General features: G+C 42.4%; 1 protein-coding gene across 7 annotated transcripts in view; it reads left to right on the forward strand.

Annotated features, from left to right (window-relative positions):
- Positions 1–13,818, forward strand: part of PLEKHH1 (pleckstrin homology, MyTH4 and FERM domain containing H1) — a 106,376-nt gene that overhangs the window by 73,121 nt on the left and 19,437 nt on the right. For all 7 annotated transcript variants that reach the window (XM_075613505.1, XM_075613507.1, XM_075613506.1 and 4 more), the window contains 7 exons: positions 1,445–1,603; positions 2,286–2,366; positions 6,851–7,030; positions 7,688–7,796; positions 8,061–8,173; positions 10,701–10,877; positions 13,404–13,501. In XM_075613505.1, the coding sequence (XP_075469620.1) occupies positions 1,445–1,603; positions 2,286–2,366; positions 6,851–7,030; positions 7,688–7,796; positions 8,061–8,173; positions 10,701–10,877; positions 13,404–13,501 (917 nt within the window). The remainder of the gene's footprint in view (positions 1–1,444; positions 1,604–2,285; positions 2,367–6,850; positions 7,031–7,687; positions 7,797–8,060; positions 8,174–10,700; positions 10,878–13,403; positions 13,502–13,818) is intronic.

Below are 13,818 nucleotides of genomic sequence, written 5' to 3' on the forward strand. Positions count from 1 at the left end.
TATTAGATGGCATGAATACCGACAATATACTATACAAAAATATGTTATACAAATGGTGCATAAACTATGCAAAAAAAGCGTATATGTACATATGTATATCTTTAAAAAGAAAAAATAACTGCTGCGCTAGTAGGAAAGCTGGATAGAAGAGTGTGCACATATGGGAATGAACCAAGTGAAAAGGCAGCTGGCTCAATGCGGGGTATCAGTATACCACAATGGGACAAACAAAGACAACAAAAAAACACAACAAAGAAAGAAAGGGATGGGGAAACGGGGAAAAAAGCCCCAAAAATAAAAAAAGAGAGTGTCTGCTTCAGCTACTGGGTGCCGCTGGCAGTCTTCAGGACCAGCCACTTTCCTCTTCACTCTATAAAACAAAGAGAAGACAGCGCGGCTCCCATAGTGTAATACTGTAAATAAATAGTTTATTGATAAATGCTGCTAGATTACAGACTCTTTCAATATTGGACTTTAATACATCAGAAGTATCAGAAGTATATTCGTCATTAATCTGGCGCCTTCCATTCCTCTGTTTGAGCAGAGCACAGTGTGCTTATTGAACTGTGCCTGGATCCTGTGCTACTACCCGGTTACCAGCTATCGCGAGACTTGAATACCAGGAAGAGATTGAGTGCGCGCGCACGTTCCTGACGGGAGCTTACCAGACCAGCTGCACGGGGATCGGCACACGGAGGGATTAACGGGTGATGTGCCAAGATCGTTTTAACCACAGCTTATTACCTTTTTATCTATTGTAAGTGTCTGTAGTCTAGCAGCATTTATCAATAAACTATCTATTTACACTATTATACTACGGGAGCCGCGCTGTCTTCTCTTTGTTTTATATGTATATCTTTATTTATCTAGCGCCATCCATGTAAATAGCGCTTTACAGCAGGAATATATGTAACATAATAGGAATAAGCTCTTCATACATGAAAGTAGCCATTAGGATATAATATATATATATATCAAATGGAAATATTACTGTATGCTCGTGTGTGTGTGTGTGTGTGTGTGTGTGTGTGTGTGTGTGTGTGTGTGTGTGTGTGTGTGTGTGTATCTATGCAGTGAATACAAATAGATTCATTATATATGTTTACAAGTGTTCAAAAAGTTGATCAATATAAATGCTCAACCAGTCCAGGGTGGCACAAGTCCTTCTTTAAACAAATCTTGCAAACGAACACAGACACACACACATATATACATATTCATACACATACACACACTCTCATACACATAGACACATACATGCACACACACACAAATATATACACACACATACATACACGCTCATAGACATAGACACACACATACATGCACACACACATAAATATATACACACAGATACATACACGCTCACACACACAAATATGCACACACATAACATCTGCTGAAGAAAACGATGAAATGATTATAGAATATTTTCCTTGCACAGCTCATCACTGAAAAAAAGACATATTATCTGACCGCTGATTCCCCTAATATATTGGAGGAATGGATTCGCGTGCTACAGAACATGCTAAAAGTGCAAGCAGCAGGGCCGCTGATCACTCAGAGTGACCTCAAAGCCACAGTAAAAGGATGGTTAACCAAAGTGAGTAAAGCTTCTTACCTTTAATGTAATGTGCACTCCATTTTTCTTATACAGTATAGCGCTGATAGTCTACACAGCCCTGTGCATAGAGGTTTAAAGGCACAAGGAGTTTCGTGCTTACAATTAAATTGTTGGTTCCCGAGGCACAGGGAAGATAAAGGGACTAACCTAAGGTCACAATGTCACTGGGATTCAAATGGATTCACCAACTTCACAGGCAGTATTATCGCCACTAAGTTACAGGCATACCCCGCCTTAAGTACACTCACTTTAAGTACACTCGAGAGTAAGGACATATCGCCCAATAGGCAAACGGCAGCTCACGCATGCGCCTGTCAGCACGTCCTGAACAGCTATACCGGCTCTCTCCCTGTACCGAAGCTGTGCGCAAGCGGGGAGACTATAGAGCCTGTTACACATGTGTTATTTACATCAGTTATGCAGCTATATGACGATTGCAGTACAGTACATGCATCGATAAGTGGGAAAAGGTAGTGCTTCACTTTAAGTACATTTTCGCTTTACATACATGCTCCGGTCCCATTGCGTACGTTAATGCGGGGTATGGCTGTACTCTTTTAGCCAAGATAATAAAAGGGCCATTAGGCAGATAACGTTGTGTCTTTAAGACGTTGAGCGGGGCGTAGGTAAGACACGAGTCATCTCATTGTCTTTATTGCAGGTGAAACATGGCCACTCCAAGGTGGTGTGGTGTGCGCTGATCGGGAAAATGTTCTACTACTATCGGAATCACGAGGACAAGGTACTTGTTACATTTTTGTCGTAACTAGAGATGTGCAGCATTGTGGCTGAAGTGGTTGAACCAGGCGAAATTTGCATATTTCTTTTCCGTAAATTTACAAACAAATTCGCCGGGCATTGAAGGGCGACGTGCAAGGTCGTTTGGCCCTTTAAATGTTGTCCGTTTGGCTTAAATTCTGGTGAAAAGTGTCAAAATGGTTAAAATTCCGAGCAGTGCCATTATTTTGGGTGGCAATTTGGCGAAGAACACGAAATTTGAGTAAAATAAAAGGTTGGAAAGCAAATTCCAAGACATGTGACCGTCTCTCTCGCTTTAATGCGATAAAAGACAGGTGGGAACAACGCGCGCTTTCCAAAGGAGGTTTCAGAAACACAGAGGACTGAGGGAAAAGAATGAGCGGGGATCCCATATCTTATACATACACCAGTGCAGTTATAAATACAAATATATACATATATTCCCGGTCTGCCATATCACTCCGCTGGGAGCATCGCACCAATTAAAGCAACAATGTCCTCATTTGAATTCCACCTTTTCCAGGGGTAATTCTGAAATAATAGATTTGAGAACAGAATAAGAACAGAATAATGGAAAAGAATAAGTCTGTGGTGCCATTACACACGCCCTCTCCTTGATAAAGGCAATCTATTTGCCGAAACGTTGGACCTTTGGTGGCACAATAAACTGCACCTTTAGTAAGACCGTGTGCCTGCTTCCATTCCTTTGCCATTACACCCAGATAGCTCATATTTCCTGGGGGCAAAGGAAGAGGTTCGCGCCTTTGCAGTAGTCAATGTTAGGGTTGCCAGGCGTCTTCTCCAAAAATACTTGACACAATGGTGAAAGGTGCGAAGATCTCAACACACACACATACTCACACACCTCTCTCTGCTCCATGCCGTTTCCTCCTCTCCTTGGCCCCCCCCCCCCCCCCCAGGATCCTAACACGTCCTCCTGATTGGCTGCATTACCCAGCAGCAGACAATCAGGAAGGAGGAAGCTGCCCAGCCCCCTAGCAACAGCCCTGCTCTCTCCCTGCTCAGGGAAATCCCACGTTCCCCCCCCCAAGCCGGTCAGGTCACAATGTCCAGAGAGGTAATACCGGTATACACATACATGTCCAGAGAGGTAATACCGGTATACACATACACGCCCAGAGAGGTAATACCGGTATACACATACACGCCCAGAGAGGTAATACCGGTATACACATACATGTCCAGAGAGGTAATACCGGTATACACACACACATGCCCAGAGAGGTAATACCGGTATACACACACACATGCCCAGAGAGGTAATACCGGTATTCACATACATGTCCAGAGAGATAATACCAGTATACACACACACATGCCCAGAGAGGTAATACCGGTATACACACACACATGCCCAGAGAGGTAATACCGGTATACACATACATGTCCAGAGAGGTAATACCGGTATACACACACACATGCCCAGAGAGGTAATACCGGTATACACACACACATGCCCAGAGAGGTAATACCGGTATACACATTCACGCCCAGAGAGGTAATACCGGTATACACACACACACGCCCAGAGAGGTAATACTGGTATACACATTCACGCCCAGAGAGATAATACTGGTATACACATTCACGCCCAGAGAGGTAATACCGGTATACACACACACATGCCCAGAGAGGTAATACCGGTATACACATTCACGCCCAGAGAGGTAATACCGGTATACACACACACATGCCCAGAGAGGTAATACCGGTATACACACACACATGCCCAGAGAGGTAATACCGGTATACACTTTCACGCCCAGAGAGGTAATACCGGTATACACACACACATGCCCAGAGAGGTAATACCGGTATACACATTCACGCCCAGAGAGGTAATACCGGTATACACACACACATGCCCAGAGAGGTAATACTGGTATACACATTCACGCCCAGAGAGATAATACTGGTATACACATTCACGCCCAGAGAGGTAATACCGATATACACATACGCACCCAGAGAGGTAATACCGGTATACACATACACGCCCAGAGAGGTAATACCGATATACACATACATGCCCAGAGAGGTAATACCAGTATACACATACACACCCAGAGAGGTAATACCGGTATATACATACACGCCCAGAGAGGTAATACCGGTATACACATACACACCCAGAGAGGTAATACCGGTATACACATACATGTCCGGAGAGGTAATACCGGTATACACATAGACGCCCAGAGAGGTAATACCGGTATACACATACACGCCCAGAGAGGTAATACCGGTATACACAGACACGCCCAGAGAGGTAATACCGGTATACACATACATGCCAGAGAGGTAATACCGGTATACACATACACGTCCAGAGAGGTAATACCAGTATACACATACACGCCCAGAGAGGTAATACCGGTATACACATACACGCCCAGAGAGGTAATACCGGTATACACATACACGCCCAGAGAGGTAATACCGGTATACACATACACGCCCAGAGAGGTAATACCGGTATACACATACACGCCCAGAGAGGTAATACCGGTATACACATACATGCCAGAGAGGTAATACCGGTATACACATACACGTCCAGAGAGGTAATACCAGTATACACATACACGCCCAGAGAGGTAATACCGGTATACACATACACGCCCAGAGAGGTAATACCGGTATACACATACACGCCCAGAGAGGTAATACCGGTATACTCATACACGCCCAGAGAGGAAATACCGGTATACAAATACATGTCCAGTATTACCTCTCATTTTTTACTGACCATAGTGTCAAAAAACAGGGCAGTTCCGTTCAATTCTGGACTCCCGGCAACCCTAACAAGTAAAACATACAGGACCCCTATAAGCTCAAATTGAACCCCCAAAATAACCACAATATATATATATGCGTATAGGTGTCAAAGAGGAGTGCTACTGAGCATGGCAATATATATTTAAAACCAGAGACAGAACATGAAACACAGACAGAGCTCAGTGCTTCATCCAATCACACAGGTACACAGTACAGTGCCTAAATATATATATATATATATATATATATATATATATATATATATATATAGATATCTTTTGAATAAAATGGTCTTTTAGTTTAACTCTTTGGCCAAAGTGTTGTAAGCCCTTGAGCCCCTCCAAGGCAGACCACGTCTCAAGGGTCCTAACACTAATATAAATTCTTAATAACCTGTATATTACCAGGAAGAATGATTTATAATAAATCTGTCAAAATTAGTTGCATAGTTCTTAGTCTGATTGAAGCTTTTATTAACCTGTATAATACCAGGAAAAGCACTCTGTATTAGATTTGTCGCAATCAAACTACACGCAAGTTCCCATGAGTGTGGAGGATGCAAAGGAGTGAGCTTTAACCATTTAAAAGTGGGAGGGGATGAACTTCAAACTAGGGAAGGAGAAGCCACCCTCCAAATCAGCTAGGACCAGCTGAACAAGAATTGCAAAACATACAGGACCCCTGTAAGCTCATATTGAACCCCCAAAACAACCACAACAAATATATAAACCTAACAAGTAGCTTTAAAAAAAATAAATAAAAGTAGTGACACTGTGCCTGAAATCTGAATGTATTTAATATTTAGGAAAACAATTCTGACCATTTTTAGAAAGATTTAATCAAGGGGAGAGGAATGTCCTAAAATAAACCGATTTTCCTTTATTTGGAATGTGGAACAATTATTTAAAATGAAGTGGTGGTGCTTCCGTGTCCCCTTCGAACATCACAATTAAACCACTGTGCCTTTGAGCCATTGACGTAATGAGTCCTCATAGGTCAACATTACTGACTGTCTCCTACCGCCATTTTCAAGGTGCAATTCATGCTGGGTTGTTTATTATTTTTTTTAACATAGATTTGAAACCGGGGTCTCCAGAGCTGAACCCCATTCATTTCAGCTCCGGGGACCCCCAACTTCCAGAGATAAAGACCTACAGCGGGGGGTGCCGGTATCTCGGGAAAGATTAGAGCTCCCGCGTCACGCGGACCAATAGGAAAGCCGCACCGGATGATGTCACGGTTTCCTATTGGGGACGCGGAAGCTTTGAAACCTCGCCATTACCTGAACCACCATAGCCAAGCTGAAGCATCTCCCGGCACCCCCTGTGGAGATAAGTAACTCAGGAAGCAGGGGGTCCCTGGAGCTGAAATTAGTGGGGTTCAGCTCTGAAGATCTCCTGCTTCAATCCCATGTTAAAAACAAAACGTTGCAAAAAATATCCCATGTTTGGATTGCTGCTTTAGGATGCCAAAAATGTGGTTACAACACTGATAAATATCTTCTGTCCCGGTGTTGGGGTTGATGGGGGGGGGGGGAAGGTTTCTGCTAATAAGACAGTAGTGTACACCTCCACCCCTTAGTTTAACCCCTTCTCTGCCAGAGAGGCCTGCAGCCCATGTCCGAAAGGGGAATTTAACTAACTGGATTTTGTGTCCTTTGGTTTGGAGTGTCCGTTGGGGCAGCTGAGAGTCCGGGAGGCTAAAGTGGAAGAGGTCGATCGTTCCTGTGACTCGGATGAAGATTATGAAGCCAGCGGCAGGGGTTTCCTCTCCTCCCATTTCACACTGGTCATACATCCCCCGGAGCAAAGCCCAACGTATCTGCTTATAGGCACCAAGCATGAAAAAGTATGTACCGAGCTGAGCCACAAACCGGGTTCCCCGTTTATATTTGTTCAAAAAGTGATTTCTATTTCGAATTGGCCCGAAAACGCTTGTTCAATATGTTTTCTGAGACTTCTAAACCTCAGACCCGATATGATAATTGGCTCAGCCTCTATTTGGTATTTAGGATATGCCAAGCATGATTAAATTCCCTTACTGTTTTAGTATCCACCTCCTCTGCTGGGACGCTATTCCATGACTGCACCATCTTTCCCCGTGAAAAAGTACTTTGTCACATTTCCCCTCAGCCTCTTCACAGAATGATGTCTTGTTCTATCACAGGCGGGAAGGAGGGGGAAAGGGTGCAACTCCAGTTCTCTAGAGTCACCAACAGGTCAGATTAAGGATATCCCTGCTTCAGCACAGGTGGCTCAATCAATGGCTCGGTCTTCGACTTGGTGGCTCTTGAGGACTGGAGTTGGCCTCCTCTGCTCTGTCACTCCTCTTTTTCTGAAGAACACTTCCGTCTTGTACTTTGTTGAAACCCTTTTTTGATGTTATACGTAGAATGGGGGGGGGCTGGTAAAAACTGCACTCCCGAATCAGAACTTCTGATTGCGCCCCTGGCCTCTCACTTGAGTAACATTTCCACCATCCCTGTAATCATTTCTTCCTTACTAGGACACCTGGCGATACCATCTGACGGTTGCGGCTGGAAGTGGCAGTGCCAAAGTTGGTACAATGTATGAGCAGCTTATAGGAAAACTCTTAGATGTGGATGGAGACTCAGGTATGTGCATGCATACCAGGTACATACAATTATTCTGGATATTGACCCTAAATAGCCATATTCTGCATATAGAACCTAAATAAAGATAGTCTCTACATATACAACCTAAAGGCCAATTTGTATATAGAACATAAGTACACACATTCTGTATACAGAGCTAAATATAAATATCCTGTATATAGAACCTAGCGCCTGTTTGAGCTCACAGCCTCCAGCACGTTCATACTTTTTGGTCTACGTCCTTTTTTTTCTGTTATTCATTAGCCTCTGCCCTATGGAAACATCCCACACTGTGCTACAGTAAAGACGGCTTACACAGCTCACTCACTACTCTCCCATCGGAAGCACTGCAGACAGAGGCCTTAAAGTTATTCAAGGTATGTGCGAAGTATGGTCATACAGTATTAGAGGTTGTCCAGAGAAAAGCTACTGAAATAGGGCACAGCGTATGTCATGAAACAGATCTGGGAAAGCTGAAGGAGCTCAACATGGGAAGCTTGGAAGGAGAGAGAGAGCGAGAGAGATGATACAGGAGAGAGAAGGAGATATGGTAGAGAAAGGAGGGAGAGGGCGATAGAGAGAGGGAGATATGAAAGAGAAAGGAGAGAGGGAGATATGAAAGAGAAAGGAAGGAGAGAGAAGGAGATATGATAGAGGAGGGAGAGAAGGATATATTGGAGAAAGGAGAGAGAGGGAGGTATAGAGAAGGGAGAGATATGAGAAAGGAGGGAGAGAAGGATATATTAGAGAAAGGAGGAGAGAGAGATATGATAGGGGGAGAGAGGGGGATATAGAGAAAGGAGGGAGGGAGAGTGGAGATATGAGAAAGGAGGGAGGGAGATATGATGAGGGAGGGAGATATGAGAAAGGAGGGAGAGAGAGGGGAGATATGAGAAAGGAGGGAGGGAGATATGAGGAGGGAGGGAGAGGGGAGATATGAGAAAGGAGGAAGGGAGATATGAGATTAGGGGTGTCGGCAAGGTACATGACAAAAGTATTTTGCAGAGAAAGAGAGTTGCTAGAATAATATCACATGCTCTAAAGCGGGAGGGTGGGAGGCCCAGGGGAACTGTCTTCACATAAAGGGTGGTGGATTCATGGCACAGAGTTGGTAGGAACTAGTACAGTAAAGGAATGCAACACTACTGGGATAGACACAAGATAATCTTACATACTAAATAAACCTGGTTTGACATAGGGTCTGAGCTGGTAGGAAAATGGTTCGATTGGGTGGGGAAAGTGGTTCGTATCTGAGAACAATGTTTCTGTTTTCTTGTTTATCTCTGTTTCTGGTACAAACGTTACATCCGTCCCTCCTAATATGTCCCTAAACTCCAGGCCAAATCGCTTGAGTTAGCAGCACAGCAGGCAGGCGCCAGAGAGACTCTGATGCAGATTATGACAGGGTATTAGTGGGTACAGAGTCGGCAAAGCAGCAGCCAGACAATTCTGGCAGAGTCTAGAATAAGCCATTTTCAGCAAGTCCGAACAGAAACCGGCAGCACACGCCTTGTAGTAAACAATTCTCTAAACAGTCTTCAGGTTCTGACAGTATGTATGTCCAGTATGTATGTCTTTATTTATATAGCGCCATTAATGTACAAAGCGCTTCACAGCAGTAATACACGTGACAATCGTATAAATAACAAATGACACATGATGAGAAAAAGTGCTTCAGACATAAAAGTGACATTTAAGAAAAGGAGTCTCTGCCCGAAGAGCTTACATTCTAATTGGTAAGTAGGAGGGACGTACAGAGACAGTAGGAGGGCGTTCTGCTTTATGTATCAGGTTTATAGTATCAGCCACGGAGCTACTCATATGCTTCGTTAAACAGGTGGATCTTAAAGGTGGATAGAGAGGGTGCTAGTCGGGTATTGAGGGGCAGGGCATTCCAGAGGTGCGGGGCAGTCAGTGAGAAAGGTTTAAGTTGGGAAAGGGCTTTAGATACAAAAGGGGTAGAGAGAAGACATCTTTGAGCAGAACGCAAGAGTCGGGATGGTTCTAATTAAGTGTAAACCACTCTATTAACCTGTGTCAGATGTAAGAAACCTAATTGACAAGTTTCTTACATTTGACACGAGCAGAAATTGGTGCTGTGCGTCATATCTAAAGAGTGAGAGAAAATCGGGTGATAAAAATCAGGAGTTCTGGTTTTATTAAATCAGAATTACCTATGCAAGAGGGTTGCTACTAAAATATTTTATGACAAGTGGAGTGTTTCTGAAATGTGGTTTGTCTTTACTTTGGCTCTCTCCAGGTTCTCCCCAGGTTCTCCCCAGGTTCTCCCCAGGTCCTCCTCATGTCCTCCCCGGGCTCTCTTCAGGTTCTCCCAAGTTTCTCCCCGGGCTCTCTCCATGTCCTCCCCAGGCTCTCACCAGTATAATAGGTGGTACAGTGTCCATGTTATGAAGAAGCAAGATTCCAGTTACTGTGCGATTTCTCTCTCTTATCCATAATAATAGATTAAAAGAGCGCTCTCTTCCCTTAGAACAACGACACAACTTTTCTTCTGGTGGTAGGACACTTCTAACACACATTCCATTAGCTGAATTATCTCTCTCGCCAGCCTGGGGAAGGCAAAACTATTTGTGGAGTTTCCCCTGTCGGCTCCTATAACGCACTTTATTAGGTACCGGGTGAATAGTTCATTTTGCGAGATGTTGACACCCCCAATAAAATTTCTACCTAAAAACGCTTTGCACAGTTCAGACTTGTATGTGCGCAAAGGAATACAAAGAGATGTCTTTTCAAGCGATATTATCACTCTGGAAATGTGTATTCCCACACTATGATGAATGGATGCACGGACCCCCTGGTATATTTCAGCTGTGTTTGTAGGGGGGTAAACATTGCTTATCTGTGAGTTCCAATGTTCTGTGTGTGTTTGTTTTTGTGTTTCAGTCGTGCCAGCTGTTTATAAATGTGCCCGTTGAAGCCCCATCTATAGACTACCACGTCTCGCTGGCTCAGACCGCGCTGCAGGTTTGCCTGACGCACACGGAGCTGCAAAACGAGATGTATTGTCAGCTCATAAAACAAACCAGCTGCAGACAGCCACATAACCACTCCGTTATACAGGTCAGTCAGGCTCCGGGTGTTTGCAAGGTGCAGTCCTGTGAGTTAGGTTGGAATTATGGCCCGCATGCCATGGTGCAAGCCTCTCGCCCGAACGATGGGTGAATTCGGTTTTCAGCGATTGGGGAGGCGATGGGGAGTGTGCACGCACTAGGGTTGGCCTCATAGGGATTGTGCCTGTTGTTCTTTTTGCACGCACTATAATCTCAGCCTAATGCAGCTCCAAAGCGCAATGATATCATTACATAGAATTAGTGTGTATATACAGTATATATATATATATATATATATATATATATATATATATATATATATATATATATATATATATATATAGTTATACGTTACCGTTCCAAGGATTGGTAAACAAGAGACAGCACTCAATGTTGAAGATCAAAGTGTATTAGTGAAAGCAAAAATACATCCAGAAACCCAACGTTTCGGTCCTACAGAATGGGACCTTCCTCAGGGGGATCCCCCTGAGGAAGGTCCCATTCTGTAGGACCGAAACGTTGGGTTTCTGGATGTATTTTTGCTTTCACTAATACACTTTGATCTTCAACATTGAGTGCTGTCTCTTGTTTACCAATCCTTGGAACGGTAACGTATAACTACATTCTCTATATGGGACGTGCACCTGTGGCTTAACAGCACCTATTGGAGTGCCAACTGCCTTATCTGACTATATATATATATATATATATATATATATATATATATATATATATATATATATATGTCTTTGTGTGTGTGTGTGTGTGTGTGTGTGTATATGTATGTATGTATGTATGTGTATATATATATATGTATATATATATATATATATATATACTGTGTGTGTGTATATATATATACACATATAGATATACATATATATATATATATTTATACATATCATATAAAAATATTACTTGTGAGCACATTCACATGTCTTAGACAGGTCTGCAACCCTGCTTTTCGCTATTATCACCTAACATACAGTGCTTCCACTGCAGCAAAGGATTCTAGGAAATGGCATACAAATGAGCACACAGTGCCACCTTTTTGTCTCAAGACCACATTACATGAAAAACCCTTAAGCCAATGCATGCTGCTTTAAACATATACAGTACATATATGATGGAAGCAGGCAGAGAAGTAAATAAAGTTTATTGCAAAACTATCAACATTTCGGCTCTCTATAGGAGCCTTTCTCAAGACTATATATATATATATGTATATATATATATATATGTATATATATATATATATATATATGTATGTGTATATATATGTATATGTATATATATATGTATATATATATATATATATATGTATGTATATGTATATATATATATATATTGCAAAGAATGACCTAGGCGCACATGTGCAGGGGAAGAGAAAGGAAAAAAAGAGAGAGGAAAAAATCATAGGGCAGTATATCAATACAAACAGATTAGAATTCGGTGAGATATGCACTTACACTAGTAAGATCATTAAAGGCCTTTAATGATCTTACTAGTGTAAGTGCATATCTCACCGAATTCTAATCTGTTTGTATTGATATACTGCCCTATGATTTTTTCCTCTCTCTTTTTTTCCTTTCTCTTCCCCTGCACATGTGCGCCTAGGTCATTCTTTGCAATACAATTCCAGCGGCGTTGTGGAGCCGCAGACCTAACTTGGCTGCAAGTCTGTAGGGTTAGTAGATTGTAAGGGTATATACCTTGTATTGATTGATTGGCTGAGAGTGTGGTTTTTTAATTTAATTTAACCATATTCAACATATTGTTTATATCTGCGCTGTTGTTTTTTGTCTGTATATATATATATGTATATATGTATATATATGTATATGTATATGTATATATATATATGTGTGTATATATGTATATATATATATATATATATATATATATATATATATATATAAAACATAATACTGAGTTAAGTTATGGTGAGTAAAAAAAAGTGACAAAAACCCTCCACAGGAAAGCAAATATGCAAATATAGCTGTATGCTCACCTGCATGTCTTAGGCAGGTCTGCAACCCCGCCTTTCCCCATTATCACCCAGCATACAGCACTTCCACTGCAGCAAGGGATTCTGGGAAATGACATGCAAATGAGCACACAGTGTCACTTTTTGCCTCAATAACCATTTTTAACATGGTTCCCTATAGGCTTAAGCTTGCTGCATGGTCACAGCTTTGAGCACAGCCAGGGTTAAGGTGCATACCCAGAAAACCACCCACAGACACATATATATATATATATATATATATATATATATATATATGAGAGAGGGGGGAGTAAATATTATATACAGTCTTGGGAAGCTCAAAACCCAAACCCCATTACATTGTATATATACTTGTGTCATTTGGAGGGTTACAAGGTTTGTGACATTATGTATGCAACAAGAAATAAAAAGGCCCCATCATGGTCACGGGGTCATCAATAGAAAGCAGCAGCTTAGTCTGTTGGTTAAATAAAACATAAGAATGAATAATACCTTCTAAAGATAACAAGGAATGTATTTTATTTTCAGTGCTGGCAGCTGTTAGCGTTATGTGCGGCTGTGTTTCTACCTCAGCATCATTTTCTGTGGTACCTGAAACAGCATCTCCAGAGTCACGCAGACACCAGGTAAGGTAATGTAACCCCCTCAGTGCCACGGGGGCCAGCAATGCGTGGCAGGGGTTAAACGTGACTGGGGAATGAAGGGATCTGTGTATCATTCTGTAAAACGTGGACCTTAAAGGCCGACTACACCACCATGAAGAAAAATGTAAGGTGACAACTGTGTGATTAATGTATCAATAATCCGTGTAAATCACCCCAAGTAATGGCCGTCCTGGTCTCCCTCTGCGTGCCGCCATGTTCAGTGTTCTGCGTCCTTCTGGCTCTGCCTGCGGCAGGGACCAGTTGGTGACAGCACGACAGGGGATGGGGGTTTAATAAAT

The sequence above is a fragment of the Ascaphus truei genome, chromosome 9 (assembly GCF_040206685.1).
Source record: "Ascaphus truei isolate aAscTru1 chromosome 9, aAscTru1.hap1, whole genome shotgun sequence".
NCBI lineage: Eukaryota > Metazoa > Chordata > Amphibia > Anura > Ascaphidae > Ascaphus > Ascaphus truei.